This window comes from Pelecanus crispus, chromosome 14, assembly GCF_030463565.1.
Source record: "Pelecanus crispus isolate bPelCri1 chromosome 14, bPelCri1.pri, whole genome shotgun sequence".
Classification (NCBI taxonomy): Eukaryota; Metazoa; Chordata; class Aves; order Pelecaniformes; family Pelecanidae; genus Pelecanus; species Pelecanus crispus.
In genome coordinates, this window is record NC_134656.1 from 13,125,054 (window position 1) to 13,146,017 (window position 20,964).

General features: G+C 44.8%; 2 protein-coding genes across 8 annotated transcripts; one reads left to right on the forward strand and one right to left on the reverse strand.

Annotated features, from left to right (window-relative positions):
* The first annotated feature begins 2,100 nt into the window (after nucleotides 1-2,100).
* Nucleotides 2,101-10,203, forward strand: SERINC3 (serine incorporator 3). The gene is made up of 10 exons (XM_075721111.1): nucleotides 2,101-2,145; nucleotides 2,731-2,892; nucleotides 3,363-3,556; nucleotides 4,660-4,739; nucleotides 5,492-5,629; nucleotides 6,496-6,665; nucleotides 7,403-7,493; nucleotides 7,899-8,076; nucleotides 8,506-8,733; nucleotides 9,474-10,203. Exons 1-10 carry the CDS (start codon nucleotides 2,107-2,109, stop codon nucleotides 9,610-9,612), a joined length of 1,419 nt encoding a protein of 472 aa, XP_075577226.1. The 5' UTR covers nucleotides 2,101-2,106; the 3' UTR covers nucleotides 9,613-10,203.
* A 1,011-nt stretch (nucleotides 10,204-11,214) lies between these two features.
* On the reverse strand, nucleotides 11,215-20,096 carry TTPAL (alpha tocopherol transfer protein like). 7 transcript variants are annotated; one of them, XM_075721201.1, is made up of 7 exons: nucleotides 20,064-20,096; nucleotides 18,343-18,795; nucleotides 17,429-17,622; nucleotides 15,424-15,534; nucleotides 14,478-14,675; nucleotides 12,254-12,317; nucleotides 11,215-11,309 (listed from the first exon to the last, which is right to left on the reverse strand). In XM_075721201.1, the coding sequence occupies exons 2-6, from the start codon at nucleotides 18,779-18,781 to the stop codon at nucleotides 12,258-12,260; spliced, it is 1,002 nt and encodes a 333-aa protein (XP_075577316.1). In that variant the 5' UTR covers nucleotides 18,782-18,795; nucleotides 20,064-20,096; the 3' UTR covers nucleotides 11,215-11,309; nucleotides 12,254-12,257. The 7 variants fall into 7 exon arrangements, 6 of the variants coding, with proteins under 6 accessions (XP_075577316.1, XP_075577318.1, XP_075577315.1 ...); XM_075721203.1 differs by lacking the exon at nucleotides 12,254-12,317; XM_075721200.1 differs by having other exon boundaries at nucleotides 11,215-12,317.
* Nucleotides 20,097-20,964: the final 868 nt, after the last annotated feature.

The window sequence follows — 20,964 nt, forward strand, 5'->3', positions numbered from 1 at the left end:
TTAAAAAAATGATTAGTTTCATAAATTTCCTGTGAAGAAAACATCTCAGACTCAGGATTTAGCTGAGTTTCATCACTGTATTAGTAATATACCTATGAAATTATATACCCAGGATTACTGGGAAGGGAACACAGAAGTTTGGATTCTGCCTTTATTCTGCATACATTCATGTCAACAAACAGTGAAGTAGCAGGGATACGTCAAAAGCCTTCTTACACATCCAGCTGGTGCACCCAAAAGGGTAATAAAAATATGTTAGTAATAAAGGCTCATATATTAGCTGAAGGGAGCACACTTTCAATGATTTATGGTGTGATCTTTTTCTGAAAGAAGCCTGTGTGTCTTCATGAATGAGGCTGATTACAAGAGAGATGATACTGTTAACATAATGTTCATAAACTCTGAGTGTTAAAGCTGCTGTGGAAAATAAGGGGCTGGTATATACTGGATGCTTTTTGTCTTTTCTTGGCAATTTTAGATGGCAATAAAGCTGTCATTCTGATTATTTGTCCCTTTCTGTGATGGAAGCAGTTTTTTTGGAAAGGGACTGTGAAGGAAAGAAGGGTCTGACACAGTGGGAAGTGGTGTGCAATAGCTGGAATTGCTATAGCCAGAATATATCCTGTAACTCAAACTGGTCAGTTCTGACCCTGCCTGCTGATATTTTGCAACACTAATGCCAATTAAATAGCTCCAAACTGTTCTCCTGAACTTCTGTGTGAACTTTTGTCACCTTCTTGCTGCTATTATATCCTTATAGCCATCTCGCATCCATTTCATTTGCTCCCAGACCTTAGCGACAAGGAACGTAGTCACTCAGCTGTCTCTCTTAACTCCTCCAAACTGTAAGTCATGCAGTACGCTGGTAATCCAAAACCAGAGAGGGCCCTGAGCTCTGGGCAGCAGCAGAACAACGTTTCTTTTCACACGGTTCCTCTACCTCTTCTTCCATTTTAAAGGAGTGCATCTCTAGCTTTTACAGCCATGCACCTTCAAAACATGAACTGAGCCTAGTGTGAACTGATGCGGAAGTGTCTCCTTGAGAAAGCCCACCTGTGAAAGGCTCGTGAGCTTTGCTGCTTCCACCCAGGGCCCCGTTATGACACTATACAGGCCAAAGCTCCCAGACACCGTTCAGTGCTCAGCAAAGCATGCGGAAAAAAAGGGGCAGCAACATGACGCGAGCTCTGAGGCACGAGCGCTTGTGTTCGTATCATGATGGGGCAAGAATGGGAATGAACTACAGATTTCCTCCCCAGTCAAACAGCTCTGAGAGGCTGAGCAGGCCCTTGGGCCTCAGGCAGGGCAGGTGACAGCTGTGTCCCCAGCCATGAGCCACTGCCCGCACCCCTGTGAGCCACACAGGGCTGGACGTCAAGCGGCGGGAGCCGCCCGCCCGCTTCCTCAGGCGTCCCACTTGTCGCAGTCCCTCCGGTGAGGTCAGTGCTTCAGCGGTGACGCAGGTGTAACTCACACAGCTTCAACGCAACCTTTGCACGGACGTGACGCTTGTCACCATGCGCGGCAACCCCTCGTTCCCTCTGGAACCCGAGGGGGGCCGTTTCACCGGCGCAGACGGTGCACAGGGCGGGCGGGGGTGCCCTGCAGGGCCTGCTCGGCCCCCAGCCCCGCGGGCGGCCCGGTGACGGCCCGGTGACAGGCCCGCCCCGCCGCCTGCTCGCCCGCGCTGCCGCCATGGCAACCGTCGAGGGCCAAGGCGCCGCCGAGCGCCCCCGGCGGCCTCAGGGAGAGGGAGGTATTGAATAGCTGCCGGGCCTGCCGATCAGCCTCATTCATTGGCTGTGCTGCTGGAGGAACCGCCCGCTCCCTGACCGTTTTGACCAATCAGCGCCCCTTCCCCTTACGACCCTCTCGTGTCGGAGAAGGCGGAAGGAGCATTCATAAACAGCGGCTCCCCCTCCCTCGCCTATTTTTCTGCTCGCGCGCGGCTCTATTCTGCCTTCTCATTGGCGGGCAGCCGCCCCCCGAGCGCGTCGGCACGGCGCGAGCAGCCAATGAGCGGCGGCGGCGCCGGACGGCGGCCACCTGACGCCGCGGGTAGGGGCGGAAGCAGGAAGTGGCCGGAGGGGGCTCGGCGGTGGCGCCATGGGGGCGGCGCTGGGGGTCTGCTCGCTGGCCAGCTGGGTGAGTGGCGGCGCGGCGGGGGCTGCCGCGCCAACCCACCCCCCTTCCTCCCCGGGGGGCGGGGGCCCGGAGCGGTGCCTCCGGCGGGCGCCCGGCTCGAGCCGGCGAGCCCGGGGCCGGTGACCCCGGGGCCGGTGACCCCGCTGGCGCCGCTCCCGCGGCCCGCGGGCAGAAGCCTGGTCCCGCCGGCTCCGGAGAGCCGGGGCGGCTTCAGCACCTCGGGGCAGAGCGGGCGCCGGGCCGTAACTGTCCCGCTCTTCCGTCGCCCGGCCGGGAGGCGGGTCGCTGGCCGGCGGGGCCTGCCCTTGCGAAGCGGCGCCGGTGGCCGCGGAGGCGCGGGGCGCTGCGGGCCGCTGCCAGGCGGCGACGCCCCGGAACGGAGCCCAGGCTGATAAGCCAGATTACCGACGGGTGTTTTCCAACACGATGTCAGTCGGAAGTGTTGATTCACGGTTTATCTGTGTGGTCCGGCAGGGAGCGGAGTGTCTCTAAATGGAGTCTGGGTTTTTCTCTCTCGCTGTCGTTGAATAGCCCGGTGTCAGCTACGAGGGGAATGCCCTTACTATTTCTGTCTCTTTCCTTCAGATTCCCTGTCTGTGCAGCGGTGCCTCGTGTTTATTGTGCCGATGTTGTCCCAACAGCAAGAATTCAACAGTGACGCGCCTTATCTATGCCTTCCTCCTCCTCCTCAGTACTGTTCTTGCCTGCATTATGCTGGCACCAGGGATGGAAGAGCAGCTGAAAAAGGTATGGAGGGGAAAACCTCTTTCTAACTGTTTGCAAAAAACATTACTTGTGCCAGTGACTACTGATCCTTTTTACTGGGAGTGGATTACATGAGAGACACAAACATGCAAATGTGCCTTGTCCTCCAAGAGACTGCATGTACTGAACGACTTCTAGCTGAAATAGCAAATTCAGTGAATGTATGTTTTTTAAGAACATGCCTGGTCTCTGAAACCTGAACAGACCTGGAGATTGCCAGTTGTTATCAGAGGTCTGCTGCTTTGGTATCTTAATCTTCCTGGATGTTTTTAGTGATGACATGGGGAAGGAAAAGACGACAATAAGGTCTGTGCAGGCTGGCTGAGCACAAGGACTTTTGTTATCAGATCTCCCAGAAGACAGCTGACTGAAAGCCTTAGCTGTTTAGAGTGCTTAAAGAAAGTAATTGCAAATGCAGATGTAAATTCATGACTAAATGTGTCTTTACTCAGATACCTGGATTTTGTGATGAGGGGTTTCATACTCGGATACCGCATATGGATGGCTTTGTCAGCTGTGATGTGTTTGTTGGATACAGAGCTGTCTATCGAATCAGCTTTGCCATGGCAGTGTTCTTCTTTCTCCTCTCTCTGCTCATGATAGAAGTGAAAACAAGTAATGATCCAAGAGCCTCAGTACACAATGGGTATGTGTGTGAGCCAGCTGTCTGGTCTTCCAACTTGTTTCGTCTCTCAAGTTTCTTTGCTGAACACAGTGGCAATTTGTTTGTGCATGCATTGACAGCCTCGAGTTTCTTTTGAACGGAATACAGAGTAATGCTTTTGTCTTCTAAAAAGCTTCCTATTTATGTAATGTTCAATGTTCTGATAATGCTCTGAGGTTGGGTAACTCTGGATGCTCTGGCCACCCCTTTGTGTTTCCACAGAGATGGTAGATTTCAGCTAGTTCATATCACCATCCGTGTGCTGACTCTGGCGCTCACTGGGTCATGTACTAAGCCAGTCTGACCCAGTAAGCCAGCAGAAACTGGTTTCTGATTTACTGATTTAACTGGGTTAGTTCTGGGCTAGATGACTGAATTATCTTAGAGTATTTAACTTGAAAAGGACCTCTGGAGATTATATGATCCAACCCCCTGGTCAGAGCAGGTTGTTCGGGGTCCTGGCTAGTTGAGTTTTGAATGTCTCAAAAGGATGGGGACGCTTTGACCTCTCTGGGCAACCTGTGCAATTTTTTGCAATATCTAACTGTAGTTTCTCTTTTTTTGCATATGTTGCCTCTTGTGCTTCCACTGTGCACCCGCAAGAAGAGTCTGGTTTTGTCTTCTTTACACCTTTCTTTCAGGCAGCTGAAAACAGCAATTAGATCTCCCTTTTCCCTTCTCCTAGCTGAACGGCGCAGAGCCTTCCTCCCTGCAAAGATGAGCTGCTGACTCATGTTCCCTTTGCTGGAGCAGGAGCTCCTCTTTCAGCAAAGCTTTCTAGCCAGTTGGCCCCCAGTCTGTCCTGTTGCACGGGGTTTTTCCGTCCCAGGTGCAACGCTCTGTATGTTCAACGCTTTGTTGAATTTGAGGTTTCTGTCGGTCCATGTCTCCAATGTACTGACCGTTGCTTCACCCTCCCCCTGATTTGGTGAACATCTCTATCTATAGTCCCACTGAACACAACTTTTTTTCTTTAAATTTCTGTTAGACACTCATCTGTGTACAGCAAGCTTCTTGATCATGTAAACCATGACTATTGTGTGCAGAGTAAGACTAATATTTTCAACTTACATCTTCTTTTAAAGGTTCTGGTTCTTCAAAATAGCTGCCATTGTGGCTATCATGGTTGGAGCATTTTACATTCCTGAAGGGCCTTTCACAAGAGGTACAGTTAATATGTCATCATGAAGTTCTGTTTAATAAACTCAAACCTTTTCACAGACTTACCAGGCTATAGTTGTGATAGTGAAAGTTACCTTGTAGAAGATACAGATTCTGTCCTACTTCATTAGAGTATCTTGGTTCATCCAGTATTTTGGTGACCAGCTGAAGTTATGGCAATAAGCAATCTCTTTGAGTGCACAGGTGTTGTGTATTAATAATTCCGTACTCCGTGACACAATTGCTACTGGGCTGAGTCTTCTGACACTTTAGGTTAGAGGCAGCTCAGAACACTGACAAGTGCTTTATATACTGTGCTTTAAATACAAGTGCTTTAAATACTGACAAGTATTTAGATACTTCCCTAGAGTCTCTGAAAAATCTGTGCAAGAAACCTTTATTGTCTGGCCACATCACAGGAACTTGAAAACGTTGTTGATCCTCAAAGAAACGTGGCATGATGGTACTTACATACGCAAAGATGTCTTGTGTTAGATCTTGCATTCATTCTGAAAACATTTTGGGCTAAACGTTCCCATGCTCAGCTTGACTGGCATAGGCTACACTGTTGAATAGTTGGGACTTTGCATGCTTCTGCAGGATGGAGGCCAAACAGCATCTGCATTTCTAAATATAGTTTCAGACTTTTTCATTATTTGTCTGTAGTATAATTAGGAACTTTTTTTTTGTTGTTTTAAACTGGGGTAGCATGCAAATGATGAAAGCTAACCCTGTTTTTCTTGCTCCCTTTTCTAGCTTGGTTTGCTATTGGCATTTGTGGAGCCTTCTGCTTCATTCTTATCCAGTTGGTGCTTCTTGTGGACTTTGCTCACTCGTGGAATGAGAGCTGGGTTGAGAGAATGGAGGAGGGAAATTCTAAATGTTGGTATGCAGGTAGGAATCTTAACCTGTAAAGGGTTTGTTTCTGCTGGCCAGTACTCTGCAGAATATCACTTACTAGTTTGCGAACATACCTAGAATTACACTCCAGTCTCCTTGAGTCACTACTGTAAACATTTGGAATTAATAGCTGGAGTGTTGCCTTTTTCTTGTTAAATAAAAGGCAAAATATTTTAGGCTTGTGATTAGCAGATCTGGCAGTCATAATAAACAACACTTGCCTAGTTTGCAGTGGGAGTGCAGAGCTAGTAGCCTGGATCTCTTTGACTCTAGCTTTGCTTTGCCACCTCCCCTGCTGAGGTCCTCAGGAAGTCAGTTATGTTGATGACAGTGGCTGCAGTACAACACAAAGCATGCCTCAGCGCATGCTCCCGAGCTGACCAGTAAATTACAAAGTACTAATTGTTGTGGTTCTTTGCTCATAGCTACGAATGCTGCAACAGCATTTTGTAGCTTCTTATAAAGAACACAGCAGAATGGAAATGACAATGGGTGGCCTCTAGCATAGAAGGGGGAATTCAGGGCTTATAAATAGCCCCCGAGAAGTGTGCAAAAAACAACTCTCATTTTGACACTGTGGCTTGGCATCAATTAAACCAATTAAACTGCCGCTGAAAGGCAGGTCTTACTCCCCTGATGGCAGCATTGGCTTTCCTCTGAGCTACAGTACTTAGTAAGCCAAAGCAGAAATTTAGCCATACCAAATAAAAATGCATTCTGCTAGTCTAGTTTTCTGAACCAGACTTCCAAGTGAGGAAGAGGCACTGTCTCATTACAGTAGTAGCTGGTCATTAAATCACCTTAGATGTACTGTTAAACTATGTGGCGTATTGTAACAGTTATTTTTTTTCCCCCTCCAGCTCTGCTGTCCTGTACGAGCTTGTTCTATGCCTTGTCGCTGGTTTTTGTTGTGCTCTTCTATGTTTTCTACACAAAGCCTTATGACTGCACTGAGAACAAGTTCTTTATAAGCATTAATATGATCCTGTGCATTGCTGTCTCCATTGTTTCTATCTGTCCAAAAGTTCAGGTATTATTTTTCTCTGCTATTTTCTTCTGACATACAAAGCAGGAAAGTAAGAAAGATAATAGTACCAACTCAGTCAGACATAAGAACTTTAAAATTTGGCTGTCCATAGCTATGCTAGCTAGGAACATTTTAAAAAAAAAATCTTACTCTGAAACCAATGCACTATGTAGTGACATGTTTCCTGAAGATAGGCTTTTTTTGGCTACACTGTTTTTGACTTTGTTTCCATGTGGGGCACTGCTGGCATGGTTTTAGTGTGGAGATTCTGGCAGAACAGAGAGACCCATTAGGGAAAAGCAAAATAAGCTGAGAATTTATTGGCGTAATACTGTGGCTTTGAAATTATGTATTTGCGTGTTTAATATGAGAGAAAGCTTGCATGTTACTTGATTCGGAACTGGAATTGCTCAAATAAATCACATGCTAGATTCCTATCTACAAAACCGTTAAGCAAGTTGGGATTAACTCGGTAAGAACCCATAACCAAGTCTTGGGCACAGAAAAACTGGATTTAGTTTGCTTATTCCTTCCGTGTTTGAGTTGCTCACGGCATAAATTGTATTACTCTAAGGAGTTTCTTCCAGTCTTTTAAACACAGAACAAAGCCCAATGTATTTCTAAAAACTAAAGTCTTTCATGCTAATAATTGTTGAATCTGTGGCAGCAAGGTAAAACTTACCCAACTATAGGTGAAGCTTGCCCTATTGACCTTGGCTTGCTATTCTGTCTTTGAACAGGAACATCAGCCTCGCTCTGGCCTCCTCCAGTCCTCTGTTATCACGCTCTACACCATGTATCTCACTTGGTCAGCCATGTCCAATGAGCCTGGTAAGCAGCAGGCTGTCTTGAGTAACATATTTTGCTGCAGAAGCTGTTGATGGGGCTCACAGTTACTACAGATCGATGTGTAGGGTTTGTTGATCTGTCTAGATAAAATCTAGTGAGGCAGTAAAGCCAACTTTACTGAAACCATCAAATCTTCTCTTTCCAGAACTAAACTGGGGTATTTGTGAGGGGAAAGAAAAGTGTCAGGGCATTCTGATTTTATTTATTTATTACACCCTTGCCTAGCTCACAGGAAGGAAAAATATTCCATGTTATTCCTGCCTCTGGGGAATCAAAGAGATCAGCAGTTTAAAGGGAATGAAAAATTGCAAGCTTATGTGTCATCTTTTCTTAGCTAAATGCTGGCAAAGCTCATCCCTCTTTAATCTGCCTTGAAATCCCCTTCAGAACGAAGCTGTAACCCCAGTTTGCTGAACATCATTACCCAGATAGCTGCACCCACAGTTGTTCCGGCAAACACCACTGTTGTACCTGCTACTCCAGCTCCACCCAAGTCCCTGCAGTGGTGGGATGCCCAGAGTGTTGTTGGATTGGTTATCTTTGTCCTTTGCCTCTTGTATTCCAGGTAGGATCTGCACTGCTAGCAAATGATAAACAATTGGGATTTGTCTGCTTTTTTTGTTTGAATCTGGGTCCAGTGAAAAACATACCTGCGTTTATTCATATCCAGCTGCGGTCTCAGGCCCAAGCCCCAATATAGCTAATACAACTGCATTCCATTTTGTGGTATGAGGATAGGCTTTCTTAGCCCAATCCAGGTAACAGAACAAAATGTGTTATGAGACCTGGAGTAGGACCACTGTTTCATTAGGTTAACAAAAGCTCAGATGAAAACAGAGCTCTTTGAGGAGCTTCCTTGTGTTTCCAGATGGATTTAAAAAATGTTATTTGCTAGTCCCTGACATTCATTGTGGTCCATTGCTTGCTTTATTAGCAAACATAGCTAACTGAAAAGGGAGTCTTTAACCATGTCTGTCTTTGGGTTACACCGCAGCATTCGCTCTTCAAGTAACAGCCAGGTGAACAAGCTGACGCTGTCTGGGAGTGACAGTGCCATTCTGGAGGAGACTGTGGGAACAGGCAGCGGGGCTGCAGAGGAAGGAGAAGTGCGCCGTGTCATGGATAATGAGAAGGATGGTGTTCAGTACAGCTACACCTTCTTTCACTTCATGCTCTTCCTTGCCTCTCTTTACATCATGATGACACTCACAAACTGGTACAGGTAAGAGCAAGACAGGAAGCGATGGGTTGTATGTGCCAGACTGTGTTTCTAGGTGGATGGAGGACTCCTGCCCTATAGGCTACTCCTACTCAGCTGGTTAAGGTGCTATCCCTATGCCAGTTGCACTGGAGTTGTGCCTTCTCAATTTTGTGTTGCTGAATAAGGTGTAAAAAACCGTACAAAAACCCCAAGATAAGCAGCTGTAGTCCTACAGGACTGCTTCACAGCTGCAAGGGCAGAAAGTGCGGTTACCATCCTTTAGATATGCAAGCAGGAGGAAGGACACATATGGAACTGGCTTAGGGCAGCCTCCTGGGAAGTTTTGTCAGAGACCAGCCTAATGTTACTGGCTCTTCACCCAGGGAAAGATGTACAGGGACAGCCATACATGTCCCTTCAGCAGAGATCTGATTTCCTCGATCTGTTAGGAGTACTTGGACATATCCTCTGCTGTTGTGGCTACTTTCCCCAGGACTGCCGTACTGTATAAATTAGCAAATATGCTTACAGAGCAGTAGCCATTGGGATTCTATAGCATAGCTCACTGAAAGATTTCCTTTAAGAGTAGCACATCAATGTATGCAACCAGGAAATTGCTGGTTTAGTTGTTTCACCATACTCCTCCCACAAAGGCCCTTGCATTGGAGTGTCCCAAATCATTGTTCAGATTCATATGAGAGATAGGAAGGAATAGTGGAAGGTGCCTTCTCTATCTATTAATTGTTGTCTTTACTTTTTAGCCCTGATGCAGATTTTAAAACAATGACAAGTAAGTGGCCAGCTGTGTGGGTGAAGATAACTTCCAGCTGGGTTTGTCTCCTTCTCTATCTTTGGACCCTAGTGGCTCCTCTCGTCCTTACTAACAGGGACTTCAGTTAAATTGCTGCACCTGTCTGAGCTTACAGAAGTGGGGAACTTCATGCTGAAAGCCAAAATGTTCGTGTGTTGCTTTAGTTATACTGTCTGTTACTGTTTCTTATGTTAACAGGTGCAGGTGGATATAAAGTTATGTATTGCATAATGCTTGATGCAGGATCAAAATTATCAGTTATCTTTCTATTTTAACCTTTGGTCATGGTTATCTTATTGCTGCATTTCTAAAATTCACTACAGCTGTGCTGTTAAAACACAAAAGAAAATACCTGTTCTGTCTAACAGCCACAACCTTTCTACTGAACAGAAGTAACATTTAGCTAAATAAATAATATATTTTAAAGAACAATTATATTCAGCATAATGCACTAATATGCTAACGCTTCAGTTCCTGGAAGTGTAAGCCACGCTGCTTGATGCCTACATTCCACTGCAAAAGTTTATTTAAAGCAAAAGTTTATTTAAATTATACTTATTTCCTTCCTGTGTTGTGGCAAAACCTCCCTTATTCCTCACCACAAGAACAGTACTTTGAGGTTGGAAGAACTGATTAACTCTAATTCTTTTTAAGGACAAACTTGCCCTTTCTAAGAGGCAACTTCTATGGTAACTTCTTTTTTAGTACATTTGCCAAATATTGAGTGGTAAGTGTATCACTAGCTTAAACTTTATGATTATGGTGGAGAAATAGAGCTTCTAATGGATTTTACTTGCTTATAAAAATAATGTACATGAAATTATTATTGGCACTATGGCATTTGCACTGTCAACTGATTTGAATAAAGCAGACTAACTACTGAAACTGTCCCAGCTCTGTTGAGAAGTGTTAAGAGGCAGCAGTTATTCTCCAATGCAAAATACTACATCCAGTGATTAAAATGCTAATTAGCTGCTGCAGTGTCCATTTGGATGTGACTGGATGTTTTCTCCAAACAGCAAATAGGAAGTCATACTGTATTTCTTTTGAAACAAAGAGCATCTTCCATGTGGTTCTGACCGTCAAACCCTATTCCTTGAAGCTGCTCAGGTACAGTTGTCCAAGCTAAATTTAGTTCTGCAGAAGAAAGCAACACCTTTTTCTAATGTAACGCTGTGGCAATTATACTTAGTTGCAACCGTGTGTTTAGTGTGGAACTAAGCATATGTGGCTATTGACTTTTACAATAAAATACCCCAAGACAACACAAGGCAAACATACTTAAAATATCAAATTAGCAGCTGTTACAATGTGTTTAATCACCCAGTCATGCATCATAAAATTACACATTTTGACCACTTCATTTTATAAAATGCAATATAAAAATAAATTTTGTCAAAACAAGATGTACACTTAACCACCCAACACCTCTAGGCCCACATACAACAGAAGGCAAAATTATTAGTTTGAATAACACTATGATTAACTCATGCCAAAATGAGATTTAACAAAAAAAAAAGCTTACCCAGTTCCTGAAAATACCTCAGGGTTTGTAACACCCATTTGCAAGAATATAAATTCAAGTAGTTTTATGTACAGTATGCAGCTACCTTTTGTCCCACTTAATGCCAAAAGCCATGGCTGCCCAGTGCAGTTCAAGTATCTTCCCTTATTATTTGTTGGATTTTGTTGGATTTTGCAGGGATGGCTTATGTACTGGGCAGGCATATAACCTCTGGAAACAAAGTTATTTCACGTGGAAAAACAGAACAGATCAGTTTTAGCACTGTGAAAAAAAGAAACAAACAAAAACCATGTAAGCTTTTGCTATCTCTTAACTTGCAGATAAGGAGACTCTATACTTAAAATGAGTGTTTATTTTCCAAATGCTGACATGACAGATTTTGGGAACAAACTGATTTCTTTGCTAGTAAGTGCTAAAGCTCAAAGAGCGTTCTCAGCTCAGTAGTCAGGCACATACGACAGAGCTGTGCTTTCTATAACACAAGCCAAGCACTGGTTACAAACATAAAAAAGGGTAGAGATACAGCTTTATAAAGTTGCAACTCTGTCTGTTCAAGTTCTAAAGCCAAGAAAGAGCAAATTAGAAGTAACAGTTAGATGCTTGACAAAGGTAGTAAGCCTGGCTTAGTTCAAGCATCCTGACATCCACTGCCCTGCAGCCAGCTTCAAGAAAAAGAAGTTCTGGAGGCATAACACAGGCTATTTTCAGCACTGATAATGTAGCCTTATCTATTCTGTTTAAATCATATGCTTTATTCTTAGTTTCTCTGTGAGCAGAGGAGAAAAGTGGAGGGAGAGATGGATCTAGTTCACATACTATTTAAGGCATGCAAGAGAATATAAAAGCCTGGAAAAGGGTTTGGTTTCTGTAGAGGTTCCTCAGCCTTCTGCTGAACACCACTAGATTTTTTTTTTTTTTTTGGACACTAAATTAAATTTTGAATATTCAACCTCCCTCTCTGGTAGTTACATAAGGGGATCAAAGTAGCTGTTCTAATAAGTTAATTGTCAAAATACCACCACTTCAAACCCTGCAGCACAATTAAGGAAAGAGTATCAAATACCAGGCATGCCTTCACCTCTAGGAAAAATGGTCCATCCTACTTTTTTTTTTTTTTTTTTTAAATTGTACATTGTGGCTGGAATTAAGAGGCACTAAACCAACATAAACACCAGTCTCTATGTTCTGGCAGTTAAACCACTTACCTTTCTAAGTCCTGGTGCTGTGTGCTACTGTCTTGCTAGGTGGCACAAAGAACTGAATTAACCTCTGCAAAACACGCAGCACATTCTGGTCAGAAATGAGGAGGAAGTGGGTAGCAGTACTCTTTTACCATATTTTAAGTAAGTAGTTGAAAATGGTATGGGGTTTTTCCTGCACTAAAGGTAATGGCTGCCAAAGAAGAGTAAGAATTGACTTACAAAGGTAGGAAAAATCAGATGCTTTCAGTGAGGGAAATTCATCTCTTCCCACCTTTATTCTAAAACAGTTCAAGTGAGGAGTTCCCTGCTCCCACAGATTCTGAATTACCACCCAGGAAAAAATCTTCATGGTTTACCCCTTTTCAAAACCCAGTCTCCTTTTATAATACTTGTACAACAGGTATGGTAGTTGCTACCCCCTAGTTCCAGGATGAGGTCTGCTGCCAGATCAGGAAGTCAGTACGGTGGAACAGGAGTCTTTTTTGGCAGTGCAGTCATGCTATAGGGGGACTGAGAGGCAGACAGACATTCAAAACAGAGTTTGGCACTTTGAAAAATGAATGCCTGAAATCCTCAAGATGCTTTAGTTTTATATTTACAGAAACATACTGGTACCTATAATCACACTTGGCACTAAATAAAGATTTAATTCCAAGAAAGTGCTCTAGAGATTCGTCTCCAATTAGAAGGGATGTTCTTTTTCACCAAAGAGTGAAATATTTCGCCTTGAAGTAATTGGGTGTGCTTTCCTGGTCCTAGTGAGGTTTCCCATCTCCACACTATTATAGTGCAGAAAAACATGTGCAAAGAGTGTGCTGAGAGTTAAGTTCTAATTCAAGACCATTAAACAGATTGAACTTGGGGAGTGGGAACAGCTTACTTAGACATAGGTATCTTACCCTGATTTGACACTGGAGTCTTAGTTCCATCTCTAGACAAAGACCTAGAAGCACAGGCATACAAGCTATGGGTAAATATTACAGCGATGATTAAAATCTACCTTCATACAGGAACATGACAACCAAAGACAAAAGAGTTGAAAACAAAGTTGTAACATTTCACAGAAGAGCTGACAAGCACAGTGAACAAAATGCTACAATACCAGGAAATTTAAGAATGTGCTTTCAAATAGCCTGTCTGCATTTGGTTTCACAGACTTAAACTCAAATTCTGCCCAAAGTAACAAGCTAAAGCAGCACCTCGCTGTCTTACATGAAATATTGCCTTCTACGCATCATATGCCAACAGCTACAAAGCCTCTTTACAAATTCTACATATTAGTGAGTTACCCAATTCCTCATCACAACCAGCTGAAAAAAAGAACAATTGATAAGGTGGGAAGGTGGCTGACATAGCTTTTTCTTATTTGGTCCTGAACCTCATTATTTGAAGCTGTATCCAATCAAAAGCCTTAGTACCTAATCTGAAAAACTTCCTGTTTACTGAAAATGAAGATTGCACCTGTTTATAATAAGCCTCAGTATAGATGTTGTAGCATTTAATCCACCAGTTACAGTTCTTCCTGCTGTGATGAAGTTTCAGAGATTACCTCCATACTGATATTCATGGATAAGAAAGTTCTGCTCTGTATTAATTTGAGCCAAATATTAATTGAGATATTCCAGAAATGCCAACTCACAGCCTGAACCGACTGACAGAGGGCAGGCCATGTTAGACTTTTATGTTTTTAAGCAATCTTCACTGACAGAACTATATTTCACAGGGTTCAAAAGCAATTTTCTTGTCTTGGATTACTGGTGTTTTCAGAAGGGGAAGGGAATGGATAGTCACAAAACTAGTAAATCATCATCACTTTTCACCTGGGTGGGGAGTAGATAAGAAACTAACAAGCTTACCATCCTGCAATATATTTTTTTCTTTATCATTAGAAAGAACAGGCCAGTTTGCATCATTCATACAGAGGTTGATGACCCTCAAGTATTCTACATAACTTGTGCTCTTTGCCTTTATCCTCCCCGAACTCTGCCCTGCCCCCGTTGTGCCCTCTTCAGCTTCCTTTGGTTCTACAGTGTAAAGTGCCTCAGCAGTCTGTTCCTAAACCACAGGTTTAGGAGTAAGGCAGAGTTCACAACATCACCTAGCAGAACAGATCTTAAACTGTGCTGGAAAACTTCCCTTCACTGGTTTGTTAATAACAGTAATAGAGCTGAGGTTTCATGCCTCGCAGAGAATCATCACATTGCTTTTCATCAGCATCCCCACTCACTAGCATGTCATGGGGAGAGCTGTCACATGGGAGAACCAGCTGTGAGAAATCATGCAGAAGGTCCTCTTCAGAGGCTAGCAGCAGCTCATTCCACGCAGAGATGTCCAACTTCCCTGAAGTACCACCATACTCTTCAGGAAGGATCACTGGAGGAATGTTTTGATGAAGGGAATTCAGATCACAGCCATGAAGGAAAAACTGAAGACGAAAGCAAAATACAGCTTTAATAGGACATAGCAAACCCTTTACAGCAAATTACTGAAACAGTCAGCTAACAAACTTATTTTCAGTTAAAGAGCAAATTTTAGAAGTGATGTCTTTATGGGCAAGTGGCAGCATACAACATCGGGCAGGTGCAGTTCAACACACTAGTGAGAGAAGTCTTGAGACGACCTAAGTCTAGTGCAGCTGAAATTCCAGCAAGAGAAACTTGACATTTGCTAGTCTGTGCTGAGGTTCCAAATTCAGCTCGTCCCCAAGTTCGTTCATGGGATTGGAAGTAACTTATTCTTGTGGAAAAAAGCATCATCCTTTGCAACTACAGCCAGTCCTACGGCAAGAATACCAGCACCATGCAGGACACTTGCATAAGGGAGAAGAGCAAGGAAGGCACAACACAGATTTCCTGTGACACCACCTCATAAACAAAGCGTTACTTGCCAAGGTAATCCAACCCCAGGGATGTAATTAATGTCCTGAATACACAGCATATAAAGATCCATATTAATGCCATGCCAATATTAAATTCCTCAAAGCTTCTCTCTCGTGAAGAATTTTCCCAACAGGCATATTTTTAAAAATTAAAGCAGAAAGGACCAGTTAGATCAAGTAAATGGCACCAACATTTTTCTAGCTGTGAGATTTTTTTCAGTGATTTTTACTTGCAGTGGCCAAGCAAGAAACTTAGACACATTAACATTAATGTTAAAATGACACCAATCCTTACCCGGTTTGCTATCTTCTCCTTCAGAAAAGGCTTGATGATTGCAAAAATGCCTTTGAATATACGAGGCTCATTTATTATGTTAACAGCTTTTATTCGAATGGGGAATCCATCCTGAAGAGTAAAGAAGATTTTTATAATGCAGTTTAAAGAACATTTGCCATCTTCCTCTTTTTAAAATCTCCCGAGACTGACTGCCAGCAAAACCCACTGGCTCCCAAACTTTCATCTGAGGTACCAACATAAACCAATATGGCAACAGAAAGGCACCTTGTAATAGGGAATAGTCTCAGGATGAGATCTGTGAGCAATAAAAATAAAGTCAAGAGACAAGAAAACCTTGCATCGAGAAATATATTACTGTCAGTAAATCTTCATTTCGTATGTTGTTCTTCATCTCCCCTGGCAAAGACACTTAGGTAATCACTGGCCTTTGGGCATTCCCAACCCTGACAAGGATGCAGTTACAGAGTGATGACCCTAGCTTCTGAGGAGCACACCACGCTCAGAGCCAGAGCAGGCTGCTTTTAATGGTGTGTCCAACTACAAGATTTGGTGCCCAAGATACTTTAAAACGTGTTTTTATGTAAGGAAGAAATCCAATATCACTATTTTTCTGCCATTCCAACTATTCTGTCATGCTAACTGCAAAAGACAAATAGGCTCTGCTGCCAACAGAACACACAGTGTCTCCTATACAAGACAGTTTAAAACAACAGTTAGTTATGGGATTTCTGCTGGAGAAATTTATTTGCAGAAACATTTTTCCAAGGCAAAAGCTCACGATCAGCAATTAAGGTCTCATGTGCCACAGTGAAGTTTCTTTCCCTTATAACCAGCTCTACATGTACAAAGCAAGCAGTCAACGCTTGGAGTGAAAAGCGGATAACATGCACTTCAGGAGTATTTTTCTCCTTATGAGGGTCAGTGAATTAGCTCATCTTTACAACAGATGCAGCTCAGGAAGTTTGATGCAACACATTTATATACCACCCATACCTTTATGTCCTTCACCAAGTTCAGCTTTTGTTTTGTGAATAGCTTCCACTAATAACAGCAGGACACCCATCACTTTATTTGTGCAAATTACATCTGGGCTCAGACCGTTAAATGACACATGTTTAGATCATAATTTAAAGGAGCAAGTTCTTATATAGGCATTCATAAATGCACTAGTCTCACCTCCATAAACTCCCCTCATTCCCCCTATCCTTCCTTATCCCCCTACAGATACAAAAAAGAACATAACCAGCTCAGGCCAGAATAAAAGTAATGAGGGAATGAACTCATTCAAGAGAAGTTTTCCTCATCTCATTCCTCCCGATAGTATGGTAGAACATCAGGTAAAATCATCAGGCCTTCCTGCCACTTTGGCCAGGTTACTCCTCACTCCCTCCACCTTCCTATTTTGTACAACTCCACTTGTGCTTACACCCTTGGTCTAACTTGCTCTCCATCACTTTCCTTCCAAACATCTAGTTGGAGATCTTTTTTATTACTATCTCTTTTGCTGCCCCTATGCTGAAGAAGCCTCTCTTCCTTCAGTGAGTGGATGGAAATCCTCCTCAAATCACACCCACTCAAAAGTCCACTCCGCCAAATTTTTGCAGCAGTACCTGAACTTGCACTTGCCCAGTGGTCAGCTCCATCTCAGCTGACAGGAACCATTTAAATAACAAACCATTCCTCAGCATTCAGGCAAAACCGTGTCTTCCCTCTAACTGTAATCCACTGATCTCTCTCTTCCTTACCGCTACCTAGCAGAACTACTTTTTTCTGTTTCAACTCAAAACTTTGCATTTCTAATGTAAATTTAGTTTTAGGGATGTAAAAGTCAAAAAAAGGGCAAGTGAGGTAAGCTGGCAAGGGTCTGAGACCAGAGACATATTTTAACTCTGCTAGTAAAAGCCAAGATGCTTAAATTTCTGGTGACACAACCAAGAACCCTAGACACAGAAACAGTCATTTACAATGCACAAGCTTATTTTCCCACCAGTTCAGGTCTTACCTGAAGAATTCCAATCACTTTTTTGGCTACAAAAGGACCAAAATGAGACGCCTTAGATAAGCTGACTCCTTTGTAGTCTGCCAGGATTACAATTCCATTCACCTGGGTCTCTTCGGACTGAATCAGTTTTTCTAATGTTAAGTATATGGCACGAATGTTCTCAGTAATCGGATAATTACTGGGTGTCCATCTGTCTGAGGTTACAAGACATGGATGGTAAGTTGGAGAGTAAATATAAGCTAACAATACACATTCCAAAAACCAATTTTCTATTTTCCTGGACTCTTAAAAGTTAGTCTTTAATAGCCACAGTCCTAGTTCAGAGCAGCCTTTCTTAAGCAAGAGATAAATGGCAACTCACGTTTACTTCAGGAAGCAAAGGCAATGGTTTTTAAGAACCCCATTCTCCACCCAGCACAGCTTATTAGAAGCAGTTTCAGCTCAGAAAGAAAGCAGGTAAATGGAAAAGAGGAGAACGAAGATGAATTTACAGCAAGCCTGGCACACCAAAAGCACACAGAAGGCTCCGATTGTTTACACAGGAGTCAAAACCATAGGCTCCTCTCTCCACTTACTGTCAAAACCAGTTACGAGCTTCTAACTGTAGGCCAGCAGCCCTGTTTCAATTCGAGTTACTACACATTTCATTTTTCTTGAGTCACCTAAAATTTCATCAACCCACTTCACTGCATTTTTGTTTTGACATAACTGCAGTTATTGCTGACACAGGAAAAGGAACTGTTATAATGCTGGCTAACGACAAACATGTCCCTTCACAAGACAGCTTTTCAAATTTCAAAGAGAACCCATGTACTCTGTGTAAGTAACCACTGTTAACAGGAGAGCAGGAAACAGATTTTTGGCCCAGACACACCTCGAAGATGGAGAACAAAGACATTCATGCATGGCAGTACCTGGACGGATGCAGACGACATGGCGTCCCTCTGGGTCCAGACGAGGCAGCACAGTGACAAAACCAGACTCTAGGACAGGCTTTATTGCGGACGGCTTCAAGTTATTGAAGACCTCAGGCCAGCTCCTCCTACAGGTGTGGTAGTTCACCAGAAGCTGAAGCGCTCGATCATAATCAAATTTCCTGGCTCTGAGGAATCTTAGCAAAAAAGCATCGTCCAGGCAGGTCCCCAGGGATGGATAGTCTTTGCACACCATATCTCGGAGTGCCTGCACATCACGGAGCCTCCATTCGGGTTTCTCTTGGAGCTCTTCCCGGGCTTTGGTAATGAGATCAGGAGACAGCGAGCAAACATACTTTGGCCGATCTGGCAAGAACTCATTGTCCGATGGAGACCCCGCTGATGGACTTGTCCTGGTGCAGTCGCTATCTCCTGACATAATGTAGCAGGAATCTGTCAAAAACCAAGTGCTACACGTGACAAACAATCCCATGGACTAACCAGCATATTTATTATTTACATATTTGTTACGTCCTGCATCCCTCCATTTCCCTGCTAACAAGACTGCCCTTGCAAGAGCCAGCACTACAGCCAGAAGTACAGTTCAGACATTTTAACTCTCTTCCTAGGATCAGAAAGTGCAGGTTTCTCCAATTTCTTTATCCTGCATAGTGGGTAGAAAACAACCTTGGATGAAACCTAACCAAATTAAAAAAAAAAAAAAGTAGAATTACACAGCTTCATTACAAAATACAGAATTTAATTTGCCTTATCATTTAATTCCTATGTCCAATTGGAAACTAAAGCAAAGTAAACACATCCCAGTTAGGCAGGATTTTCACATTCGGTCAAATTACACCCTCTTCTGAGAAACTCTCTTAGCTGAGCCAGACAGCCAGTAGTTTTCATTAACTCCTCTGGCAAATATGTGCATCGAGCAGCATGTCTGCCCATGTGAACGTTTCGAGCAATTCAGGAGGAGCAGCATTCAGGAATATAAGAAAAGGCTGTCGTTCGCAGACTGGATGAGCAGGCGAGAAAATTACCAACTCTTGTGCCAGCACTGCACAGCTATTAAGGTAGGCTTAATCTAGTTTTTAGTGTGCTGCCAATATTTCTGAACTGGGAGCTGAATTTCCAAATCCAGTAGCAAGTGGATAGAGATACATGAAAAATTCTAAAATTACAACCCTGGCGTACTTTCTGTAGCTTGACATGGAACTGGAAGGGAAAAATAAGCCTTTTTCCCCTGAGCTACTCTTATTCAGAGTCACTCACAGCACACTATACCACTCTTGGGTGTCACACAGGAACCACCTGTCAGAATAATACCTGTCCCGCATAACCGGCTCCCTCCTGCAGTGACAGACAGCCGAATTGCTTACTTCTACCACACCCTCCCCAGGCTCCTCGGGGAAGATCCCGAGTTCACTCACAGGGTCGCGCCTCACCTCGTTACAGCCTGGGCTGTGCAGGACCCAAATCCTCGGCCCCTGCCCTGACGGCCTGAGCGTCTGCCTGCGGGCAGCGCAGGAGCCCCGGCGCCCTGCCAGAGGTCCTGGCACTGCGGTGGGCAGAGGGGCGAGGCGGCCTCCGCAGCGCCAGCATCACCCCCGCACACCCCCCGCCGCCGCTCAGCTCCAGCACCCTCCACCCCACGACCCCCAGCTCCACGCCGCAGCCCTCCACCAGCACCCCCACGCCCGGGCCCGCCGCCATACCGGAGCGCTCCCGCGCAGCAGCGCCGTCTCCAGGCAGCGGCGCACCGGAACTACAGCGGCCGCCCGGAAGTGACGCACCCGCCGCGTATGGGCGGGGGCGCCTAGGGCGCCGCGGGTCCCTCCGGTGGCGGTGGCGGCTCGGTCGAGCGCCGGCCCCGGCCCCGGCCCCGCGGGGCAGCGCGGCGCGGCGCGGCTGCGGGTGTTCCCCCGCCTCTGGTGCCTGCGCAGTCCGGTGTGAGGGAAGCCCGGGACCGCTTGGTGGGAGGCACTTCTGCCCTTTAGTTCCGCCTCGTCCATAACGACAATTCATTGCCTCCAGCCGTGAGCCACAAAGGCACAATTATATGTATTTTATAAATATATATATTAAGCGCCCCTAGAGCTGACCTTTGAGAGCAGGAGTGCTCGGGTGGTGGGTGACCCGACATGTCCGCAGGGCCTCTCCCTGCCAGAGCGGGGCCTTCCTCCCCCGCCGTGGGCCGGCCGCGTCTCTGAGCCAGCAGCGACCTCCGAGACTGCGAACAGGAGAAAGGCGGCCGCGAACGGGGCCACCGTCCCATCTGCGGCCCCCGGGGTGTCTCCCTGCCAGGCAGAGCTCCCCAGCGAGCCAAAAGGCAGAACAGCTGCGGAGTTACCTGGTCAGAGCTGGGGGAGCCTCAAAGCAGGGTCCAGGCAAGCACAGCTGGCTCCTGCGGTGGGATGGGAGTGGGGCCAAAGAGGTGTGCTGGCTGTAGCCTGAATTTAAATGCCAACAGCGGGACTAAATGCTAAAAAAGGGAGAATTTTTTTAGGGTTTGCTTTGTTTTTTGAGAAGACAGAAAGCTGTATCCCACAGGAGTTCAGATGATGGTCCCTGACCTGTGCATGGAATTTGTAATAAAAGAAAGATGGTCACTCCCAG

Bases quoted from the DNA above. Each gene is read 5' to 3' on its own strand.
- SERINC3 (XM_075721111.1), top strand. From the start codon at position 2,107: ATGGGGGCGGCGCTGGGGGTCTGCTCGCTGGCCAGCTGG. The intron at 4,740-5,491 runs GTACAGTTAATA...TCCCTTTTCTAG, and splicing joins TGAAGGGCCTTTCACAAGAG to CTTGGTTTGCTATTGGCATT. The intron at 8,077-8,505 runs GTAGGATCTGCA...GTTACACCGCAG, and splicing joins CTTTGCCTCTTGTATTCCAG to CATTCGCTCTTCAAGTAACA.
- TTPAL (XM_075721198.1), bottom strand. From the start codon at position 18,781: ATGTCAGGAGATAGCGACTGCACCAGGACAAGTCCATCAGCGGGGTCT. The intron at 15,535-17,428 runs GTAAGACCTGAA...TTTACTCTTCAG, and splicing joins AAGTGATTGGAATTCTTCAG to GATGGATTCCCCATTCGAAT. The intron at 14,676-15,423 runs GTAAGGATTGGT...TTTCGTCTTCAG, and splicing joins AGGAGAAGATAGCAAACCGG to TTTTTCCTTCATGGCTGTGA.